The sequence below is a fragment of the Sebastes fasciatus genome, chromosome 8, assembly GCF_043250625.1.
Source record: "Sebastes fasciatus isolate fSebFas1 chromosome 8, fSebFas1.pri, whole genome shotgun sequence".
NCBI lineage: Eukaryota > Metazoa > Chordata > Actinopteri > Perciformes > Sebastidae > Sebastes > Sebastes fasciatus.
In genome coordinates, this window is record NC_133802.1 from 29116812 (window position 1) to 29140537 (window position 23726).

Sequence of the window (23726 nt, forward strand, 5' to 3'; positions counted from 1 at the left end):
ACCAACCATGTCGTACTAGCTTGTCGGAAAGGAGGATAAATAACACTACGAACTAATGCTAAATTTTGGCGAGGAAAAACTGTCATGGCCATTTTCAAAGGGGTCCTTTAACCTCTGACCTCAAGATATGTGAATGAAAATGGGTTCTATGGGTACCCGCGAGTCTCCCCTTTACAGACATGCCCACTTTATGATAATCACATGCAGTTTGGGGCAAGTCATAGTCAAGTCAGCACACTGACACACTGACAGCTGTTGTTGCCTGTTGGGCTGCAGTTTGCCATGTTATCATTTGAGCATATTTTCTACGCTAAATGCAGTACCTGTGAGGGTTTCTGGACTATAATTGTCATTGTTTTGTGTTGTTCATTTATTTCCAATAATAAATATATACATACATTTGCATAAAGCAGCATATTTGTCCACTCCCATGTTGATAAAGAGTATTAAATACTTGACAAATCTCCCTTTAAGGTACATTTTGAGCAGATAAAAAAAGTGTGATTAATCACGATTAAATATTTTAATCAATTGACAGCCCTAGTAACAACGTAATGTAACAACTGTAACTACTGTCAATATATAATAACCGCCCTTAGCGGACTTTCTTACATAACATTACGTAACGTTGACACCCTCCCTACCTCCCACCCTTTCTCATTATTATATCACCTAACTTTCAATGTATGACGTTACTTGCTCTGACCGCCGTCATTCAACGTATCCCTGGTTTGCAGAAACGTACAATGCAAAAATGTTTTTCCTAGTCTCACCTTTAATTCATATGCACTTGTGCCACATAAAAGCTAAAATTAGCTTTGCATTCATTCCGAACACTTAACCTGAATGAATGACGTGATTTTGACGTCACCTTTTCTAGTGAAGCACTGAGTTCAGATCAAACTGAAGAGACGAGGCATCGGTTCTATTCTCACCTACAGAGTCGTAAGAAACTCAGATCAGATTTGAATGAATAATTCTTTCCCTGCTGATTCAGTTGACTCTCCATACATCTCGTGTTATCGCACCAGCTCAGCAGAGACCCGTCTCATCCCTCTCAGGACCTCGGCCCGTCTCGCTGACCAGACTACGAACATCAGAGTGAACTTGTTTTTGGCTCGTCTCCACCGTCCAGCTGGTGCACACTGCGGGACAACACACGAGACTCCACCCTGCAAGTCTCACATATCTGGAAAAAAGATCTTAGGATGTGATTCACTGAATCTCTGTTGCCTGTCTTGTCTTGTCATTTGTTCTTTGATTGTTATCTTTTGTTTCTGTAACACATCTGTTTTTTTCCCCTGTAAGAGATCTTGTTCTCAGTGTGTTTAAATAAAGGCTGATAACTCCATGAACAATAGTTTTGACAGGGACGTGAATGATCCAAAGCTTCCTGATCTCTTCAACTTGTATCTGAAAGATGACACAAAGTCACTATTGTGTGTGTGTGTGCGTGTGTGTGTGTGTGTGTGACAGTGAGGTCAGGACACACATGTGCCGTGTCTCCCTGCAGACTGACAACATGAGGTCGGTGTTACGGAGCAAACGGTGACCCAAAGGATTCAGTTTCACACATTCACCCCCTCTGCTTCCTCCAACACACACACGCAGTGAGGAATGTGTTGTACAGTGAAATGTGAGCCTGTGGGTACAGCTGGGTGTGTGTTATGATGTGATGTACTTGGCTGAAAGAATGAAAACACAGCTTTAGGCGAGCGCTCACACTGCGTGTCTCTAATTGCATCTGTGCCACGGACACACACACAAACACACACACACACACGTCTCTAAATTACTGAGTTTTAAAGTTTAATTTAATAATAATACTACTGTAATGTTACACCAGCATCTACATATACACGAAGGCATACGTGCTGATATACATTTACTGTTACATGAACTTAACCGCTGATACAGGAGACATGTCAGTTCCCTTCATGTGACCTGGAAGCTGAGCTGGTCCAACATCACGCCGTTCCAACCGTAAGCTCTTATTTCTGCAACGACTCCCGTCTCATCTCGCTTCTCTGGAGCAGCTTAAAGGGGAGACTCGTGGGTACCCATGGAACCCATTTTCATTCACATATCTTGAGGTCAGAGGTCAAGGGACCCCTTTAAAGACATTTTTTCCTCACCAAAATTTAGCATAAGTTTGGAGCGTTATTTAACCTCCTTCCTGACAAGCTAGTATGACATGGTTGGTACCAATGGATTCCTGATGTTTTTCTAGTTTCATATGATACCAGCATCACTCTAACGTAAAACTGAGTCCACTACAACCTCTGAAAGATTGAATAGCGGCCAGGCCCGATGCAAGTTGTGTTAATGCGTCAAAGAAATTAGTTAAATTAGTGGCATTAAAATGATTTGTGTTATCGCATTATTATCATGTTAACTTTGACAGCCCTAGTTCATAACTATGTTTTCATTAGTATATAATCAGCTGAAACTAATTATCATTGTGTTTTCGTTAGCTTAGAATGAGTCCTTCATATACTTTACATGCACTTTATAAATGATTATTTTCTCACACACTATGAACGTTTTTTAACGTTACTATGGTCATTCGTATCACTGGATGTATGTTTGATTCTGGAAGCATTATTTCCTGTCTATAGGCAGAAGTTCTTGTGATATTCTCCTGGCAGCTCGGATGACATCTTCAGTGTTGACTTTATCTCCAAATTGAATCTCTCTGTACATAGGGAACGGGTCCTCTTCACGGAGTCCGCCATGTTGCCCTGCCATGTTTCTACAGTAGCCCAGAACGGACAAACCAAACACTGGTTCTAGAGAGAGACGTTCACGTTTTATACGTTATCTGAAGGCCACTGTAGTTCTCCAACACGCTTGTGAAACTGTGCTACCGCCAGCCGCCATCTGACTTCAGTTGCTCCTAAAGTAGTGTTATTATGGTAATGATGGCCTCTGAGTGAAGCCAACAGCGTTACCACGGTTTTGCACTCGGCGGCTCACGTTATGCAACCTGCAGGTTACAGACGCCGTTTAACAATCTGACAAGCACTTTGCTTGAACGCCGACGCCTTTAAACTGGCAGGTGATCCAGCTGTGATCCAGATGTGCAGCCGTCATAAGAAACTGACGTAGCTTCTCATGACGCCTGAGAGGAAAAGACGTCTGAAAACTTGATTCACCCTCCCTCGCAGCTTTTCCTTGCACCATGTGTCATCAGTAAGTGCGTTTACATCCACCTGCTTTTATGCACATTTTCAACTTGCATATAAAAACCCTGAGTGGAAATGCTGAAAAGAAATCCTCTTGGCTGAAGTGGAAAAGTTGGTGTATCGATAAAAGCAAAATGGAAACAGATTTAGTGAATAAATGATGACGGACATGAAGCATCATGTGACTTCAACGTCCACTGAAGAGATAAAAATCAGTCTCCTCATCGCTCCACACAGATCTGATGTAACCTTTCTCACATTAACACATGAAACTAACACTAATCTCAGATTTACATCCAGTTTTCTACTTTTGTTTTTCACCGTTTGAGGTTCGACTGGCGCTCGTTTAATTACGACATCTTCTTCTGCAGCGCTATAATGGTTTTCCACCTACTGCTGATCTCCATGAACCAACTCCTAATAATCACATAACGGTAGTGGATGAAACAAGCATTAATTCGCATTTTTCTTTTGCAGATTTTCTCAAAATTCGGTTAAAATTTTGCGATACATTTGGATGTAAACCTGGCTACAGAGAGGGACTAAGAGAAGAGGGAAATGTGGATGTAATTAAATTCACTCTGATATCACACCGTTCAGAAGTAGCCAATGGGAACACTGGAGTTGACTCAGCTGTTAGCTGTACCACTGCATTAATCCAAGAGAAGTTCAGATATTCAGTCTTTGTCAGCAGTCTACTGATAGACTAGTATGTTAGTTTACCTTTACAGAGTTTGACCAGCTCTCTCAGAGGTGTCCCAGTGTCAAAGTGTTACTGGGCCTCTTCATCCCAGTTTACAGTTTCTGTTTGTTACTTACAGATGTGACAGCTGTGACTCCTCCCTGTCCATGATGTGGTTCTCTCTCTTCATTGATCACAGATTTCTGACTTCAGGGTTTCTTCTCCTGGGGCTGCTGCTCTTTACCGGTTGCCAGGCAACAACTACAATAAAGGAGCTATAAAACAAAGAAAAACATCTTTGAACATGCAAGTTCATTTTTATTATGGACATAGTTGTTTGACAAAATAAACTTGAGGTCCACTAACTAGGTTTTCCCCAGAGATCTCACACACATCTCCGTCTTCATCGACGGGTGGAGTTCGCTCAGTTGTTTGCAGCATCACAACAAGTTCTTCATGACAACTGAGAAACCTCCGGGCCAACACATCCTCACTGCCAAATCCTCAAATACCGACGCCTGGTCAGCGGAACTACGCTTCAAACTACGACACTCTAGGTACGACTCTAGCGTCACTTCTGGACGTGTCAGGGACAGCGTCTCTTTTCAAAATAAACTTCCAGTGTAGAGTAGGTTTACTTAGTTTTTAGGTTTACATACGCAACAAAACTACTTGATCCAGGTTTCCACCCAAAGTTGGTTGGTATTAGTACTTTTACTGTAACAGAGTAGGTTTACACTGTGGTATTAGTACTGTTACTGTAACAGAGTATTTTTACAGTATGGTATTAGTAATGTTACTGTAACAGAGTAGGTTTACACTGTGGTATTAGTACTGTTACTGTAACAGAGTAGGTTTACACTGTGGTATTAGTACTGTTACTGTAACAGAGTATTTTTACAGTATGGTATTAGTAATGTTACTGTAACAGAGTAGGTTTACACTGTGGTATTAGTACTGTTACTGTAACAGAGTATTTTTACAGTATGGTATTAGTAATGTTACTGTAACAGAGTAGGTTTACACTGTGGTATTAGTACTGTTACTGTAACAGAGTAGGTTTACACTGTGGTATTAGTACTGTTACTGTAACAGAGTATTTTTACAGTATGGTATTAGTACTGTTACTGTAACAGAGTAGGTTTACACTGTGGTATTAGTACTTTTACTGCAGTAAACGGTCTGAATACTTCCTCCACCTCTGATAAAAGACTTCAACTTTTAGCAGTAACATTAAAAGATGCAGCCTCCTCGTTTGTGTGCGTGCACAAGCGTCATATTAACTGTTTCAATGTACATATGAACATGTGCACGTTGTATGAGATAAAATCTGAGCCTACAGTGTCCTTTGAATGTTGTGCCAATAAAGCAGATTGAAGTTGAAGACGGGGAAATGAAAGAAAGGCTACAAGAGAGGAGGAGGGGGAGGAGGAGGAGGAGGGAGATGGACATGGAGAATATGGGGAGTAAGAGTATTGAGGGGGGGGCTGTTTGTTTGGCGTACCAGTCGGTGCAGTGTGTGAAACGGGAACTGTGGGGTGTGTGTGTGTGTGTGTGTAGGGGAGGATCCTCTCCCTCTCTTAAAGCCGGGTCAGAAACAGAGAGATCAGCAGAGCTGAGAGTGAGAGGCACTGAGGAGGGAACACACACACTGTTACTGACTCTTAAAAACACACAGAGACAAGTGGCCTATTGTAGACACACACACACATACATACACACACTTAGCTGGACTCTGGACTGACCACTCGAGGATACATCCCTCAGGATTCTGATTCCCATCATGCACCAACGGAGCCTCTCGGAGCTCCAGGGGGTCTCCACCCAGCGGGGGGTCTCCACCCGAAGGACTACCCAGGATCGAGCCTCGTGGAGCTCCCGGCCGAGGAGGGGGTCCGGGTGTCGGTGCCTCTGTCCGCCGAGGGGAGCCCCTCTCTGGGCATGGCTCCTGCTGGGGGCCCTGGTGGTTCCTGGAGCGTGGAGCTTTCTGAGCGAGGAGCAGGAGGAGCTGCTGGTGGAGCTTCATAACTACTACAGAGGACAGGTTTCACCCAGTGCCTCGGCCATGCTGCCTCTGGTAAGACACCTGCACAGATTAAAATACCAACGTGCATCAGCTCACATCGCAGTACGGCTTTATTGTGCATTAACGTCATCACAAATTCACATCAACCAGTAGAAACACGTCAATAAGGTGAGATATTGATTTAATGAACACATGTTGTCCATTAAATGTCAGACGCCGCATCATGACAGTTTCCTTCCTGAATATAGCTGCAGAATTACAAGCAGGAGAATCTGTAAAGACGATTTTCTGTGTACGTTTCAGTCATAATTTAATCTTCCAGTTTTTTGTGAAATAATTCCTCATAAGAAGGCACTAATGCTTCCTAGGGTTTCCCTGCAATTAATGAGAAACTGGCACTCGGTTTTGTTCTTATGCAAGTTTGTATTAGTCTAATAAATGATTCAAATGTTGTGTTGAAGAAAACCACTAAATATCTGTCATGTTTTGGAACATTGAATGTTAAAAAGATCATAATTATTTATTTATTTTTAGACTTTAAAGTCTAAAAACATTGGTGTTTACCTAAAAAAATATTGGTTTTCAAGAGGTCAAAGGTCAGACCTATAGTGATTTTGTCAGTACTACAGCATTAAAACCTTCATATTATGATGCAGCTTTATTTAAGACATTGAACTCTGCAGTAGAAATGGTCCGCCAGTGCCTACATTGGTATTTTTGCTTATTGTGATGTAAGTTTATGTAATTCAATAAACTAAAATAATTGACAAAAGTATTGAAATTGTGTCATAAATGAAAAAAATACCAGAAGTGACACGAGAGGGTGGAGCTAAGTACAACCAAATGCTGAATAAGACAATTTTAGGCGACCAAAATGTTACAATTAACTTTGATGAAGTGAAAACACGCTGTGAAAGGGTTAAAGTTGTATGACGAAAACACGGACAACTCACAGACCGGACAGCGCCGTGGTAGTGACCTGCCAATCACGACGTAGCCAAGAAGCCAGAAGTAGGGTCATTTTCTCATAAACTTCTATACAATCAGACTTCTTTTTGCAACCAGAGGAGTCGCCCCCTGCTGGCTGTTGCAAGTTTAAGGCACTTCAGCATTGGCTTCACATTTCAGACCCGGACGAAGCCGCACAAGATCACAAGATCACAAGATCACAAGATCACAAGATCAGAATTGAACAAAAATGCAACAGAAAAATCATGAAGCAGTTGATGAGAATCATATAAAAGATCACAACCTGAAGTGGCTTCTTAAGAGCAGTCTGACACAATCAATACACATAAACTTGACTGTTTTAAAACAATAAATGAATGAGTCCAAAACACCCCAAAAATCAAGAGCCAGAGGAGAAAGCACCACAGAGTTTTTTGCAGCAATGATCTAGAACAATTTGTGCAGCTTTTAATTTAATAGTAGAAGTTTCCCATCAGAATGAGTAGCAGAAGTTTTCAATGAAGCTGTTGACAGCGAGCTTCGGTCATCCTGAGTAATCAACGGACCTCCAGACGTCACAGACTTGTCATTATACCTGGAAACAGACGCTGCTGTTGAGTCTTACTAATCTAATTTTGCAGCATTTAGAGAAACCATGAATCAGTCATTGAGCTTTATTGTGTGGGGATGATGTGATATCTCAAAGGTCACACTGAAACTATCTGCAAAAAATATTTTTTGGGGGGGCCCGCCCCTTTAAAAGAATTATGTACTTATAAAAAAGTTTAACATGAAAATGCCCATTACAACAGCTAGTAAAGCAAATTATTGTTGGCTTTGTGAGTGAGCCAGAAAATGTTTGAAAGGCTTGAAATGTGTCTCTAATGGACATGAATATGGTCAGGAAACTGCTGTCTATAGTTACAGGAGCTACAGGAGCTCAAACAGAGCGTTTCAGACAGGAATATCTCAGAATATTTAATAATAATTCATGTTGAATATGAATAATGTCGTGGGATTATTCCTTATTTCATGGGCTATATCGGAATTTATTCTTTATCATTACATACTTATATATAAAAAAAATTTAAAAAATGAAGCATTTGAATACTGATTTGGAGATCGATTACCATGGCAACGGTCGAAGCTTCGTAGCATTCGGGTCAGCGATTTATAAAAGTAGAATATTTTAAAGTTATTACTCAAGAAATGAAGATATGAAATGAAGTGACACTTTTATCTCTTAAATCAAGTTACATCTTAGCAAACTGCATCTTTGGAGCACCACAACGCAACAAAGAGAAATCCAGATGTTTCTACAAAGACGTAATAAATATGTAATATATTGTTTTCTAAGATGTGCTTGGAGACGTCCCTCCACTGTTCACAATTTATTCTAATTGTCTCCAGCTGTGAGTTCCTCCTTCATTCCTGTTGTGCATTGTGTTGTGGGAGAACAGCGGACATCAACAGCACGCTCAGAAGTACAGAGAATTAAGTCTTTGAGTTTACTTCACTTTGTGTAAACGATGGTGGGTGTTGTCTGAGATGGCAGGAGGAGGTCTGGATCACATGTTGTGGTGAAAAAGAGGAAGGAGGAGGTATATAAAAAAGGAAAGGAGGAATATAAAGAAATACATCTTACTGACTAATTTACTAACACTGTATATTCATCGTCTTCTCAGTTTTCTTCTTCTGTTTCTGTTTCCCGGTTGTTCCCAGAACACAAACACACATCATGTAATCTCTGGAACTGTTTGCTGGCGTTTGTCTTGAACGTGCTCCGTCTTGGTCCAATTATCTTTCTTTGTATCTGGTTTTCATGTCCCTTTGCTGACGAAACCACTTCAGCAACGTCTTGATTTTCCATTTCCCTTCACTAGTCAGCTGCATTTCTTGGACACTTGAGTCCTGAATATGAAGAAAACCTTTTTTGTTGTTGTTGTTTAACGCTCCAGTTGAAATGAACCAAGACGATAGCTCTGTGGCGCTCTAATGCTATTTATAGACCACAAAGAAGAATCCAAGAAGACAGGAATTGATATCTTTGCTTCATTTGAGTCTATGTGGAGGTAGAAGGAAGTTACCGCTTTTATTGTTGTAGTCTGAGTAACGTGACGTCATATCCGTTCCAACTCCGTCAACCAAAACAAACCAGACTGCCGCCGTGAGCCGAAACGAAAAAGTGAAAACCGGCTGAGGGTCGGCGTGGATACGACCTGCACCTTCAAATTTTAAATCCAAAACAGAGCTAGACATCACGGCTAAAGCTGCATGCTAACCCTGTCATGGACAGGAAACATTGTCGTATTGCGGTAATGTGCGGTCAAGCCCACCGTCACTCTCATCTCCGTGGTCAAATGGGCCGACGCTACAACTGTAGAGCACCCATATACTGACATTTATGTTAAATGCATTCAAACGGCCCCGATGGAGCTGACCATGGATGTATAAAGAGAACGGAGCTGACGGGAGAGCTAGCGACGGACTTGGAGAAGTTAGAGGAAGTATACACATGTGACTACGTCCAAAATAAGGTGTTAACAAAGGGAACTGTATATACAAAATACATCTATGGAAATAAGATTGATTGGATTATATTCACCAGAATTATAAAACATTACATGTCCCTTATAAATTAAAAAGAAAATACTTTCTTTATTCTTTGATTTTTGGGTTGCTAGAAAAAATTAACAAATAATTCCTGACAATGATCCTGATATATTTGACTTCAGGACATCTCTGACTACATACTACATGCTGAAAATCAAACATTTTTACTGTTTTTATTTAGATATTTTCCAAAGTAAAAGTCCCTAGAAGTGTATGATTCAACCTTTTTTCTTTTTTTTTTTGTTAAAAAACAAAAATCACAATAAATCGCAATATTGAATTGCAACGATAGTATTGAATCGGGAGATGGGTATATCATCCGGGCCCTAATGTTTAGTTATGTTTATGTCATGTTAGTATGTAACATTTAGCATGTTACCTAGATGGCATTATGTACAGTAATAGTTTGCATGTTAACATGTTAACGACACCATGTCAGCTTGAAGTTACTCTTAAATATATCTTAGGCTGACATTACTTTTCGAGTTATGCTGTCATGAACTGGAGACTTTGACCTGTTAGTGTAATATTCATCATCAATTCAATAAATATTAAGTTAGATACTGTATTTCATCCAACAGGCTGATGTCCTGTGGCTGTTACTGTCTCTTGGCTCTCCGTCTCACTGGTATATTAAAGACTAATTTTAAAGTTTTCCATTCGTCATGATGCTGCGTCAGACTTGAGAACAGTTCGTTGACTCTCAGTCAGACTTCCAGGTGAACTGGAGGTCAGATTAAATCTCTGTGAGGGCGCTCCTGGCAGGTTGGAGCCGGCTGGTTGTTTTGGTTTGGTCGGTGGACCAGAGAGAAGCTGCTGCTGGTTTAACTCCTTATGGAGATGTGATGATGACTGATGAGCTTTTATGGCTGTGGATTCCAGTAAAGTTTACAACTGTGTCTGAGTGTGGTTGTTTGGACCTAAATATCTTTCTTCCAAAACTGTTTTACAGGCATTTTATCATATTATAAAGAAGTTGTGTTCATTTGGGTTGACACTGCAGTTACAGTATAGTTGTCTCCCCCTGCTGTCAATGAGCTACACCTTGTTGAGTAAAAAGGACATCTCTACTAGTGCTGGGACAATACACCTATCTCCCGATTCTATACTATCACGATACTTGGATGCCAATTCGATATGTATTGTGATTCTACAAGTATTGTGATTCGATATTACGATTTATTGCGATTTTTGTTAACTTTTTTAACACTAGATTATGGGAAAAGTTGAATCATACACTTTTTGGGACTTTTACTTTGGAAAATATCTACATTAATCCAGTAAAAAGTTTTATTTTCAGCATGTATGTAGTCAGAGATGTCCTGAAGTCAAATATATCAGTCATTGTCAGGAATCATTAATTTTTTTCCCAGCAACCCAAACATCAAAGAATAAAGACATTTCCCTCACAAATAAGTGGTATTTTCTTTTAAAATTATAAGGGACGTGTAATGTTTTATACTTCTGGTGAATATAATCCAATCAATCTTATTTCCATAAATGTATTTTGTATAAACAGTTCCCTTTGTTAACACCTTATTTTGAAAACCGGACGTAGTCACATGTGTATACTTCCTCTAACTTCTCCATGTCCGTCTCTAGCTCTCCCGTCAGCTCCGTTCTCTTTATCCATCCATGGTCAGCTCCATCGGGGCCGTTTGAATGCATTTAACATAGATGTCAGTATATGGGTGCTCTACAGTTGTAGCGTCGGCCCATTTGACCACGGAGATGAGAGTGACGGCCGGCTTGACCGCACGTTACCGCAATACGATAACGTTTCCTATCCATGACTGAGTTAGCATGCAGCTTTAGCCGTGATGCCTAGCTCTGCTTTTCCTGCAATGTGTGAAACCCAAAGTGTTTCCATACTTTACTGGATGTGTAGTGTTTACCACTTTAGATTTAACAGGTGAGGGTGCGTGTCATATCCACGCAGACCCTCCCCCGTTTTCTGCTTTTTCGTTTCAGCTTGCTTCGGTTTGTTTTGGCTGACGGATACGGAACGAATATGATGTCAAGTTACTCAGACTACAACAATAAAAGCCTCTTCATTTGAGTCTACCTCTGCATAGACTCAAATGAAGCAAATATATCGATTCTGGCATTAAAAAATCTATTTCAAAATCGTAAAAAATAAATTGCGATACATAAGTGAATTGATTTTTCCCCCCACCCCTAAATAGCAGACCAGGATTGCCACTTTTTACGGGACAACCACATTAAAAAGGCACCAGAAATGCTGGTTTCCAGGAACAGACGGGTGTTTCCCTCTGCGGACTCCCTCCTGTTAATAACACGAGTGTGAGAGGAGGAACGCAGCGGGGAAATCATCCTGGACGACAGACCGATAGGGAGGGAGTAAACGCTCAGGGTTGAGCAACAGAGGAGGAAGACTGTTGGGAAAGAAAGGAACACAATGTTTAGATAGAGAGAGAAAAATGAAAATTAGGTAGGGTATGAATGAGCACCCAGAGGAATGTGTGTGTGTGTTTATGTTTGTGTTCATACTTGTGTGTATGTATATGTGTGTGGACCAGGAGATGTCTCAGCCCGTCTCCGCCAGTATGGAAGCCCCACTGGGACATTTCCATATTCATGTTTTTCTTTCTGCCAGACTGGAGGGAAAGAGAAAGGAAGGACAGAATGAGAGAAGGAGTGAGGAGCAAAGAGAAGTAGAGGGAAGGAGGAAGAGGAGGAAGGAAGGAAGGAGGGAAGGTAGAAAAGGCGGCGAGGAAAGAGGAGAGGTGGATGAGAGAGAACAAAAGAAGGATGTTAGGAGACAAGGATTGAAAAAAGAGTGCCATGGAGATAAGGAGGGATGGAGAGAAAGGGAGTAGTTATAAAATGGGGAGAAAGAAAGTAAGATGACAGAAGTGGAAGAGGTCAGTGTGTTGAACTGGGAGGACAGATTCACGTTTTTGTTGGCAAGAAAGAAAATGTCTGTATAATGTAATTTCAACATTTCCAGTCAGATAAGGCGTTCGAAAAAGTGGACTGAGACCGGCAGAGTTGCATTTAGTATGTGCTGCACATAGAGAAACCAGTTTGACCAGTTCCGATCAAATCGATAAAACCTGAGAAACAAGTCTATCCAGTTCCATTAAAACTGTTCTGTGCTATGTAGAAACAGCAGAGAAACCAGTCTGACCAGTTCAGACAAAAACAATAGCAACAGGGAAACCAGTCTGACCAGTTCAGACAAAAACAATAGCAACAGGGAAACCAGTCTGACCAGTTCAGACAAAAACAATAGCAACAGGGAAACCAGTCTGACCAGCTCAGACAAAAACAATAGCAACCGGGAAACCAGTCTGACCAGTTCAGATGACTGGTGCTTAGAAACCAGTAAGACAAACCAGAGGACACATTGTCCTCAGCAGCTGGAGTCAAAGTTACATCACATCTCCATGTTTTTCATCACGGAGGATAAAAAAGTCCTGAACATCTGCCTGAAGAGAGAAACCAACTGAACCAAACTCCACTCAAAAAACGGAAATAGACATATTACATTATGTTCAACAACTTCATTATATCAAGTTGTATTACATTAAACAGCTGGCAGTGCAAAACAAAAGCCTCCATTGTTTAAAGGGATAAACACAGAACTGGGACTGTACACAGGGAGTTCATAACTTATCATTTATTATGGGTCGATTCATCTATGTATTGTGTTTTTTTTTTTACGATTTTGAAATCTATTTTTTAATGTCAGTTAAATCCAGCGTGGTAAACACTACACATCCATTAAAGTATGGAAACACTTTGGGTTTCACACATTGCAGGAAAAAGGCAGAGCTAGACATCACGGCTAAAGCTGCATGCTAACTCTGTCGCGGACAGGAAACGTTATCGTATTGCGGTAACGTGCGGTCAAGCCGGCCGTCACTCTCATCTCCGTGGTCAAATGGGCCGACGCTACAACTGTAGAGCACCCATATACTGACATTTATGTTAAAGGCATTCAAACGGCCCCGATGGAGCTGACCATGGTTGGATAAAGAGAACGGAGCTGATGGGAGAGCTAGAGACGACCTTGGAGAAGTTAGAGGAAGTATACACGTGTGACTACATCCGGTTTTCAAAATAAGGTGTTAACGAAGGGAACTGTATATACAAAATACATATATGGAAATAAGATTGATTGGATTATATTCACCAGAAGTATAAAACATTACATGTCCCTTATAAATTAAAAAGAAAATACCACTCATTTGTGAGGGAAATGTCTTTAGGGAAACATTTTTATAAATAATTCCTGACAATGATCCTGATATATTTGACTTCAGGACATCTCTGACTACATACATGCTGAAAATCAAACATTTTTACTGCAATAATATAGATGTTTTCCAAAGTAAAAGTCCCTCGAAGTGTATAATTCAACTTTTCCCCATGGTCTAGTGTTAAAAAAAGTTTACAAAAATCACAATAAATCGCAATATCCAATCGCTATACTTGTAGAATCGCAATACTTAAAAATAGCAATACATATCGAAACGGCACCCAGGTATCGTGATAGTATCGGGAGATAGGTGAATCATCCCAGCCCTACAAATAATATTAAGAAACATCTGAATAACATAAAATCATCTCATCCTTATTTGTGATCAAACTGTTATCAATGACTTTTCTGTTGAGACAAATAGAAACAGAAATCAGCTGTTCACAGACCGGATGACCTCTAGTATGGCCGACAGAGGTGACTGACCGTGTGTGGGTGTGTGTGTGTGTGTGTGTGTGTGTGTGTGTGTGTGTGTGCGTGTGTGTTACAACACTACCATGCGCATGACCCCAAAGTCATAACACAGACCAGATGTGGAGAGAGCCTGGAGAGAGACAGGAATGTGAAGGAGACCCCTGACTATTGTTTGTGTTGTGTGTCATCACTGGACAAATAAATACACACACACACAGACACACACACACACACACACACACACACACACACACACACACACACACACACACACACACACACACACACACACACACAGGAATATTGTTCATTCTTTCGGTATCTTAGCAACAGAGACTCAAACCACAAGATGGAAATAACTGCCAGAGTTAAAGACGTCAATCTGTTCTTAAAGCACAAGGCTGGTGATATTCTATATTTGTGTTATTTTCAACAAATCAACATGTTAGCGCGTCTCTCAATACTGTCTGACTTCTTGGCTGCGTCTCTCAACTCCAAACCCATTGGTTCCTACTGAAGACGTAAATGTTTAAAAACACAAATACTGTATATAGTTTCATCAGTAGTTTCCTAAAACAGCTGCTCACTGTAGTTTTTATCAAACAAACAGGAGGAAGTAGTGCATTTGTTGGGGACTATTTCCAGCGGGGTATTAATCTACATGTGGTGCTCTAGTGAGTATTAGTGGCAGCAGGACGGTGTATGTGGGATTGAGTCAGAATAAACTACAGTGTGTGTTCATAGTGATGAAGGAACATGTCACCCAGTGACACAGTGAGACTCATTGATGTGTTTAAGCGATTTAATTAATCATTTTTAGATATTTTTGGGATATTTTCATATATTTTTCTGTCATTTTTCACGTTTTTGGATATTTAACACATATTTTGGGGACATTTTTCACTCATATTTTTAAGAATATTTTTCTAATAATTTTCTAATATTTTTCTGATATTTTTCGAACATTTTTCACAAATATTTCACTATTTTTTTCACATATTTTACTTGTGAAAAATATATATTAGTAAAATATGTGAAAAAAATAGTGAAAACATTTCAAAAAACTTGTGAAAAGGACAACAAAGAAGCTCTATGGCACAGAAAAAGAAGATATATCAGGCTGTGATACACACAAACAGTGTTGACAAGAATATATATTATTATATATATTCATCTATATTTCTTTGAACCGTGGTGATGCAGAAAAGCTTCAGAGACAGTTAAAACAAAATGAATGTGTTAACTCACTTGCTGTGATACTGATGCGTGGACATTTCCTGAGGCAGGCAGTCCTGTGGTCGGAGATCTAGCTGTTTGTTGCAGACATAAATAAACATCAGTAAACACGATCAGCAGAAGAAAATCATTATAAAGACATTAAAATCCACAGCAAAAGACTCACGTTTTAACCAGACTTTTTTTGTGTATTTCCATTTTTGATTCTTCTCTCAGACACTTTTTATAAAACAAGGTGGAACTGCATTGCTAGTAGAAAAACTACGGTGTACTACTTCACACTGTATTTGTAGTTTGTATTCTTGGAGAGTTGAACTTGTAGTCCGATGCAGTATGCTGTATTTGTAAAAGGCCTTTTCAAAGCAGGTGAAACACATTTTGTTAACGATGGTTTAGTTCCATAAAGTGCCCCAGTGAGCCACGACGGCATGCACAACACCAGGACCCTGAAACTTGTGATCAATTATCAGGTACACCCGAGCTGTCAATTGATCGTTGCAGCTCCACAAGTCTTCAGACTAGATTTGGATGAACTGACATTTCTTACTACAAATTAAACACACATCTATCTCACACTCTCACGCAACGTTAACTGTTCAATAAAAAATTTATTTAACTTCAGACAAACCAACAAATATTAAACATTAAATCTGAGACCAAAGTTTATGTTTCAGAAGTAGTTCTTTTTAGTATCTTACTTTATGTTTAAAACTCTACGGAGACATCGGAGCCAGTCAGATGACCGTGACCGTAACTGATCCACGAGAACTACAGTATATATACACATACAGTATATATTAGGGCTGTCAATCGATTAAAATATTTAATGGCAATTAATCGCATGATTGTTCATAGTTAATCTAAATTAATCGCAAATTATTCGCACATTCGGTTCCAAATGTAGCGAGATTTGTCAAGTATTTAATACTCTTATCAACATGGGAGTAGACAAATATGCTGCTTTATGCAAATGTATGTATATATTTATTATTGGAAATCAATTAACAACACAAAACAATGACAAATATTGTCCAGAAACCCTCACAGGTACTGCATTTAGCATAAAAAATGTGCTCAAATCATAACATGGTAAACTGCAGCCCAACAGGCAACAACAGCAGTCAGTGTGTCAGTGTGCTGACTTGACTATGACTTGCCCCAAACTGCATGTGATACTCATAAAGTGGGCATGTCTGTAAAGGGGAGACTCGTGGGTACCCATAGAACCATTTTCATTCACATATCTTGAGGTCAGAGGTCAAGGCGACCCCTTTGAAAATGACCATGACAGTTTTTCCTCACCAAAATTTAGCGTAAGTTTGGAGCGTTATTTATCCTCCTTTCCGACAAGCTAGTATGACATGTTTAGTTGGTGAGCCCGCTATAAACTAAAAATCGCATGTTGCGTTAATGCATTAAAGAAATTAGGGGCATTTGAACGAATTTGCACGTTATTATCACGTTAACTTTGACAGCCCTAATATATGTTATATATATGATCCCGAACGGGGTTTCTTTCGCCAGAAAATGTTCGATGGCTCATTCTGTTAGAGATGGAATCAAAGATCCCTGCAGCTGGCTGACTCACGGTCCACCTTTCACCACATCACTTTCAGAAGAGGAAGTTAAACCATCCGGCATGACTGGAAGTAAATACGTACCTCTGGCTGGTGACGGGTTCAGGGGTCAGACGTCAGGTCATGGATAAGTGGGAGGTGAGGACTTCCTGCTGAGGGAATAAACGCTCCCAGAGCAACACCTCCTGGTTGTATCTGGATGTAAAGGAAACAAAAGTCTTAATGTGAAGCTTCATTGGTTGAATGAAGTCATGATTTCCTGACTCAGCCATGTGAGGGTGATACCAGAGTCACGGTCAAACACAATGTGTTGTTCATAAATCTAAATGTTTCTTCACTTCCCCTTTTTCCTGCATGTCTTTTGCACATTTCCTTGATAAGATATTAAATGTCATATAATTTTTTCAACATTGTTTTTTATAACCAGAGGCTGTCAAATTAACTCCTTAATGTCTCAGAAAACATAAAAAAAGAATCCGTTCACTGAATCGGCTGAAGTCCGCGCCAAAGATCTGTGGTTGATTTTATAATATAGAGACATAAAATCTGTTATGTAATAATAAAACAATGTTTGTGTAGCGCGTTCCCCGAGGGAGGCCTTAAAACATAATAAATCAAAACCAGCTACACTATGAAATCATCACGCTGATTAAAAGCAGGTTTAAGAGGGGAAGAGAAAAAACAGCCGGGATATAAACGGATACACAACAATCAATCTAATGTCTTGAAGAAGAATTTTAAAGTTTATTTCAGTTCAGTAACTTCCTGTGTGACACCTGAAGCTCCATTTCATGTAAAGTGTGCTGGAACATCTGTACAATATTTTATATCTCTCTCTGCGTGTTTGTGTCCTTTACCAAATAGAAGTTTATTCAAATGTGCTATTAGTATACTTATTTTAAACTTAAAATAAGAGAGTATACTTTCAGTTTACTTTCATGTACTTATCAGAGATATACTTAAGTATACTTAGCTCATACAGAGTAGTATACAAAAAAGTCTAAGTATACTTGGCTCATACTTGTACTTAATCTTTTGATCGAGATATATTTAAAAGTATAATTAAGTGTCCTTGCCTAATAGGCCTACAGAAAGATATACTTGGCTTGTAGTTGTGCTTACTTTTTGATAGAGTAGCCTATTAAAGTGTGTGAGAGTTTGTAAATGAATATTTTGATTATCATCACAAAATATCAAGTCAAATAGCAAAAGTAGCAAGTCTCTTTGTGTAATACATAAATCATTGGCTAAGTACTAAAAGTTAAAGTATACAAAGTGTGCTTTCATAAACTAAAAAGTGGGCTACAAGTATATAACTATTAAACAGTATACCTATTCACTTGTAGTATAGTTTATGGTATAGTTGAAATACAAAATACAACTTAGATTTAAACTAGTTGTGTACTTAAAGTTGACTGTTTTTGCACTTAAAGTAAAAAAGTGGGCCAATTTAGCCCCGAGAAGTATTGAATTAGTACACTTACAAGTATTCTACTAGTACATTGATATTAGTATACTTACTACATAAAGTATACTTTGAGGAAATATACTTGAACTTTACTTAAGTATACTTCATAAAATAAACTTGAAGTACACTACTCTTTCGTAAGGGGTATCTTGTTTTCACTAAATGATTGCTGACAGTAAACATGGTGAGAAAACTTTCTCTGAGGTCGTTTTATGGTCGTCATTCCTGTTAATCAGCTGGACCCACAGGAAGGACTGAAATGCTGCATTCAATTATAAGTTGGAACGTGGGATTTTACACAATCCCTGATTGGGGAAAAGACACTTTGTAGTTAGGAATTTTGAGTTACTGTAAATGTCTGCTTTACTTTCACACCACAAATGAGCTGCACCAGAAATGTTCTTAAAAAGAGAGGTCCATGTCTGGTTGAGTAGTTTGCATCAGAGTTTCAGAGGTAATTTTTCTCCATACTGTAACTTGTGTTGGTTCTCTGCAGAGATGGGACCCGGGCCTGAAGTTGATCGCAGAGGGTTACGCCGCTAAATGCATCTGGAACCACAACCCAGAACTGGAGGACACTGGAGAGAATCTGTTCGTCGGCACCGGAACTCTGAACCTCTCAGAGGCTATGGAGAAATGGTTTCTGGGTGAGTGCGGGCCACGTCTGCAGTAGCTGGTCCTCCATCTCGGAAAAGAGCAGTCAAAAAATAAACCATCTCCTCCTCTTGCTGGTGAACATAGTGAAGCATTTAGCAGCTAAAGAGACAGATATTTCCCTCAGGAGTTGGAGGAGACCAAAAACAGAGCGAAAAGAGGGAGAATATTGGACTCATCAGATGGGCCAACCCTTTATCACTCCAAAGTCATCAAATACCGCCGTTTGATCAGTGCCCCTCGGCATCAGAAACTGATGCAAGGAGGAACCCTTTAGCGACAGTATTTGATGAAACGGGCTTTCAACTAACTACAATGTAAACCGGAGCATGTGACGTAGTATTAATAGCGTGAGAGTCCGCTCAGGGCAGGAGGGGAGGTGGATGGGTCAAACAAACACAAGACTTTCAACCAGAAGACCGGTGTATGCGTCCCTTGTGAAACTAAAAGTAATGTTGACTTATTTTGTCACGTGAGTCATTTAGTACCGTCAGTCCTGTGAGTCACATGAGTCGTTAGCATCGTGAGTCCCGTGATTCCCGTGAGTTGTCAGTCACGTGAGTTGTTAGTCACGTCAGTCATTAGTCACGTCAGTCCCGTGAGTCGTTAGGTATTACTTCTTTTACTTAAATAAAGAATCTGCATACTTTTTCCACCACTGGTTGAATGTAATATAATGTATATATAATATAATGTATATATAATGTAATGTAATGTGTTTGTGTAGAACGTCAGGACTATGACTTCCAAAACAACAGCTGTGATGAAGACAAGATGTGTGGACACTATACACAGGTCAGATACTAAAACACACATATTTATACACGCATGTGTATCTCTGGACTGGATCTGACCTGTGTGTGTGTGTGTGTGTGTGTGCGTGTGTGTGTGTGTGCGTGTGTGTGTGTGTTTCAGATGGTGTGGGCCGACACACACAGAGTGGGCTGTGCCTTCCATCTCTGTAACAACATGGAGGGTCTGGACTGGGAGAGAGCCTCCTTCCTCGTCTGCAACTACTTCCCAGCGTCAGTATTACTACTACTACTACAACTACTACTGAACTATTACTACAGTACTACTACTGTACCATTATTACAGACACTACTACTAACAACATGGAGAATCTGAACAGGGAGAGAGTCTCCTTCTCTCCTCCCTCGATAACTACTACCTAGCATTAGTATTACTACTACTGCTACTACTATTACAGTACTACTACTACTGTACTATTACTACAGTACTACTACCACCACTAACAACATGGAGGGTCTGGACTGGGAGAGAGTCTCCTTCCTAGTCTGCATCTACTACCCAGCATCAGTACTACTACTACATCACTACTACTACATCACTACTACTACATCACTACTACTGTGGTACCATTACTACCAGGACTAATTCTACTACAACTGCTGATGCTATTACTATTCTACTACCACTACTTCTACTACTATAGTACTACCACCCCAACTACTACTGCTTCATCTAATACTATTACTACAACTGCTACATTACTAGTACCCCAACAACTATTTTTACCACTACTAGTACTACCCCTACTACCATTGCTGCAACTAATACTGCTGCTACTATTACTGGTACTCCTACTAATATTATTACTACTAATTGAACTATTGCTACTACTACTACTACTACTGTACTACCACCACTTTTACTATTACTGCTTACTATTACATCTTCTACCATTTATAAAGTACCACTACTATTTCAACTACTACAACTACTATACCACTGCTACTTCTAGTGCTACCACCACCACTACTACTACAAGTAGTACTGCTGCTATATTACTGGTACTCTTACTACTATAACACTACTACAGTACTACCACCACTGCTATTACTGCTGCAACTAATACTACTACAAGTAGCTCTCCTACTACTATTATCTCTACAAATTAAACTATTGCTACTACCACTACAACTACTATTATCACTACTACAGCACTATTACTATCTCAACTACTAGTACTATAACCGCTGCTACTACTTGTACTACTACCTCTACTATTGTTAATGATGCTGCTGCCACCATTACTACGTGTATATAACAGTACCAGTGTGAGTACTGCTGCTGTTGGAAGAAGAGCCCCCCCTGGTGGACAGTACAACTTTTCTTCACAGTGTTTGTGTTTACATGTATGAACATATTTAGTATATTTAATTATATTTAGGTCGATGTTCAGTGGGCTACGCTGAATGAGACGTTCTGTGTGATAAATTGAATTAGATTAAAACAAAGTAATGAATAAGAGAATACCTCCCCCGTCATTATGTCATTATAGATTATAACTCTGTGTGTGTTTTAACCTGTGTGTCCTCAGAGGGAACTATGAAGACCAGAGGCCGTTTGTTGAAGGTGACTGGTGCTCCAGATGTCCTGAAAACATCCAGGAATGTGAAAACAACCTCTGTGGTACGACACGCTCTCTTTACTCGTTCTGTCTCCTTATATTAACATCTGTTTCCATTCTCTTCTTCACTTCAGCAACACTCGACTGTGGTGCTTAAATCACACGTTTAAAGGTTCAGTTCTGGTCCCGAGGAAAGTTTTATGTCCTAGCAGATGTCCATTGCGGTAAATATTTAGGGTGTAAATCCGTCCCTGATTAGATGAGTTTATCAATTTAGCAGAGCTCTGAATCCAGCTGTTTCTTGGCCTCAAGCTTTCAAATCTCAATGTCTGACTTTCGGTTTCTATCAACAATAAACTCTTGAAGGTGCATTTTCACACATTTAAGCTACAAATGGGACAAAAATTATCTTCTTTTTCCAAATGAGAGATGAAACCTGAAGCATTTCTTGGCATTTTAAAGATTCAAAATTGAATGAATTAGTTGAAAACAATATTTGCTGTAGCAAAAATTGTAAATTATGGTCGTAGCTTCCGCCATTTTGGACTGAAAGAGACTACCGGACGCCAGTAAAGTATCCGACTAAAATGTGCCGTTCAACAGTAGAACTAGATTATTTCTATTCTATTGTCATATTCTACCAGAATGGCTTGTGTTGAAGAATAAAATATTATAAATATAATAAACAATTTCAGTCCAAAATGGCGGCAGGGGCTGTTGTCAAAAAAATACGGGAGTTTCGTCTCTTTGCTTCTATACTCTTTGGCTGTAGCCCTAAAGTCAGTTTAGAGGATCTGAGAAGAAAATCTTTTTTTCTTCTGTTGTGTGTTTTCTAGTTTCTGACACGGTGGAGGAAGAGGACGAGGATGATGAAGAGGAGGTGGACGAAGAGGAGGAGGCTGTAGTTCCTCCTCCAGTAACATCCGATCCCTCCCTCCAGCCTGAGGAGGAAGACGAAGAGGAGGAGAAGGCTGTCCCTCCTCCTGCAACAACTGACTCTCATGTCCAGCCTGCCACCACCACCACCACCACTACTACTGCCAGTACTCCCAGTATCACCACCACCACCTCTGCTCAGGAGTCTGAGGACGCCCAACCACAAGCCACACCTGCCCCGGGCACCCATCCTCCGAAAGTCCCCGAAAAGGTGGAGGAGGAGAAGAAGAAGGAGGAGATCGAGGAGGAGGAGAAGAGAAAGGAAACGACAGATAAGACGGAAGGAAAGGGGGAGAGAGACGTAACACGAAACATATCCGAAAAAAAGAAAGTTAGTACTGTCGCTGCTGGTTCAGTAGCATCACCTTCTATCCTGTTAGCCTGTCTGACTGGGATCCTGACTCTGAGGCTGTGAGGAGGAGGAGGAGGAGGAGGAGGAGGAGGAGGAGGAAGAGGAGGAGGAAAAGAAGAGACACCTCACCTCACCACTCCTGTGTTGACTGCACATTACCTTGTTAACCCGCCCTGTGGTAACATTTCTCCCCCTGCAGAGTAATATGGGTCAATTAATAATTCACACTCATCAGAAAACAGCTGCCATGTTCACAACATCTGCATGTAGTCTGGGCCGAGATCTGGGTCAAATAATGAGTGCATAACCTGCTTGGAATACAACAATATTACTGCTAGTGAGTTACAAGAACTAAATGTGTTGTTTTCGTATAAAAGGAGACACATTTACAGGATCCGTTTGGAGGATTTTTTGACCGCTAACTGAGAGAAAAGTGGAGGTTAATGAGGTGAAGCTTGTTGTGATTTTGACCCTTTTCATTAAAGCTGATGTCAGATAGCAGCCTCTAAATAATCACCTTCAAGTTCAGATGGATGCCAAGCTGGAGTCAGGACATGATTAGCCTAGCTTAGCATCAAGACTGGAAGCAGGCTAGCTGTTTCCCCTTGCTTCCAGTCTTTGTGCAAATCTTGGTGAACGCAGATAAGTGAATTTCCCCCAAACACCCAAAAAGTGTTCCTTTAATGTGCGTGCAGATTGAGGTGACTGTAAAGTCCTTATACCACGCACGTTTTACCAAAGTAGGTTTTAAAGTTCTGCTCATAATAACCGGCCCGGTCTCACCAAATGGCGTATGAATGGCACGGCAATTTGTAAGTCATTTCGTGTGCAATAACGACACCATTCTTGCTTTTGGCATGTCATGTGTACGCCATGTAGTCTGTACTGACTGTAATGTAAACGCATCCGTGCTACGCTCAGAGGTAGTGACGTAGAATAAAAAGAGAGAGAGACTGCTGGTGGTGGGAGGGAGGGA

The 23726-nt window shown here is 40.2% G+C and overlaps 1 protein-coding gene across 1 annotated transcript; it reads left to right on the plus strand.

Moving 5' to 3' along the window:
* The first annotated feature begins 5463 nt into the window (after positions 1 to 5463).
* Positions 5464 to 22855, plus strand: LOC141773140 (uncharacterized). Its single transcript, XM_074644843.1, has 6 exons — positions 5464 to 5944; positions 18931 to 19081; positions 19816 to 19883; positions 20004 to 20113; positions 21433 to 21524; positions 22299 to 22855. Exons 1-6 carry the CDS (start codon positions 5651 to 5653, stop codon positions 22811 to 22813), a joined length of 1230 nt encoding a protein of 409 aa, XP_074500944.1. The 5' UTR covers positions 5464 to 5650; the 3' UTR covers positions 22814 to 22855.
* Positions 22856 to 23726: the final 871 nt, after the last annotated feature.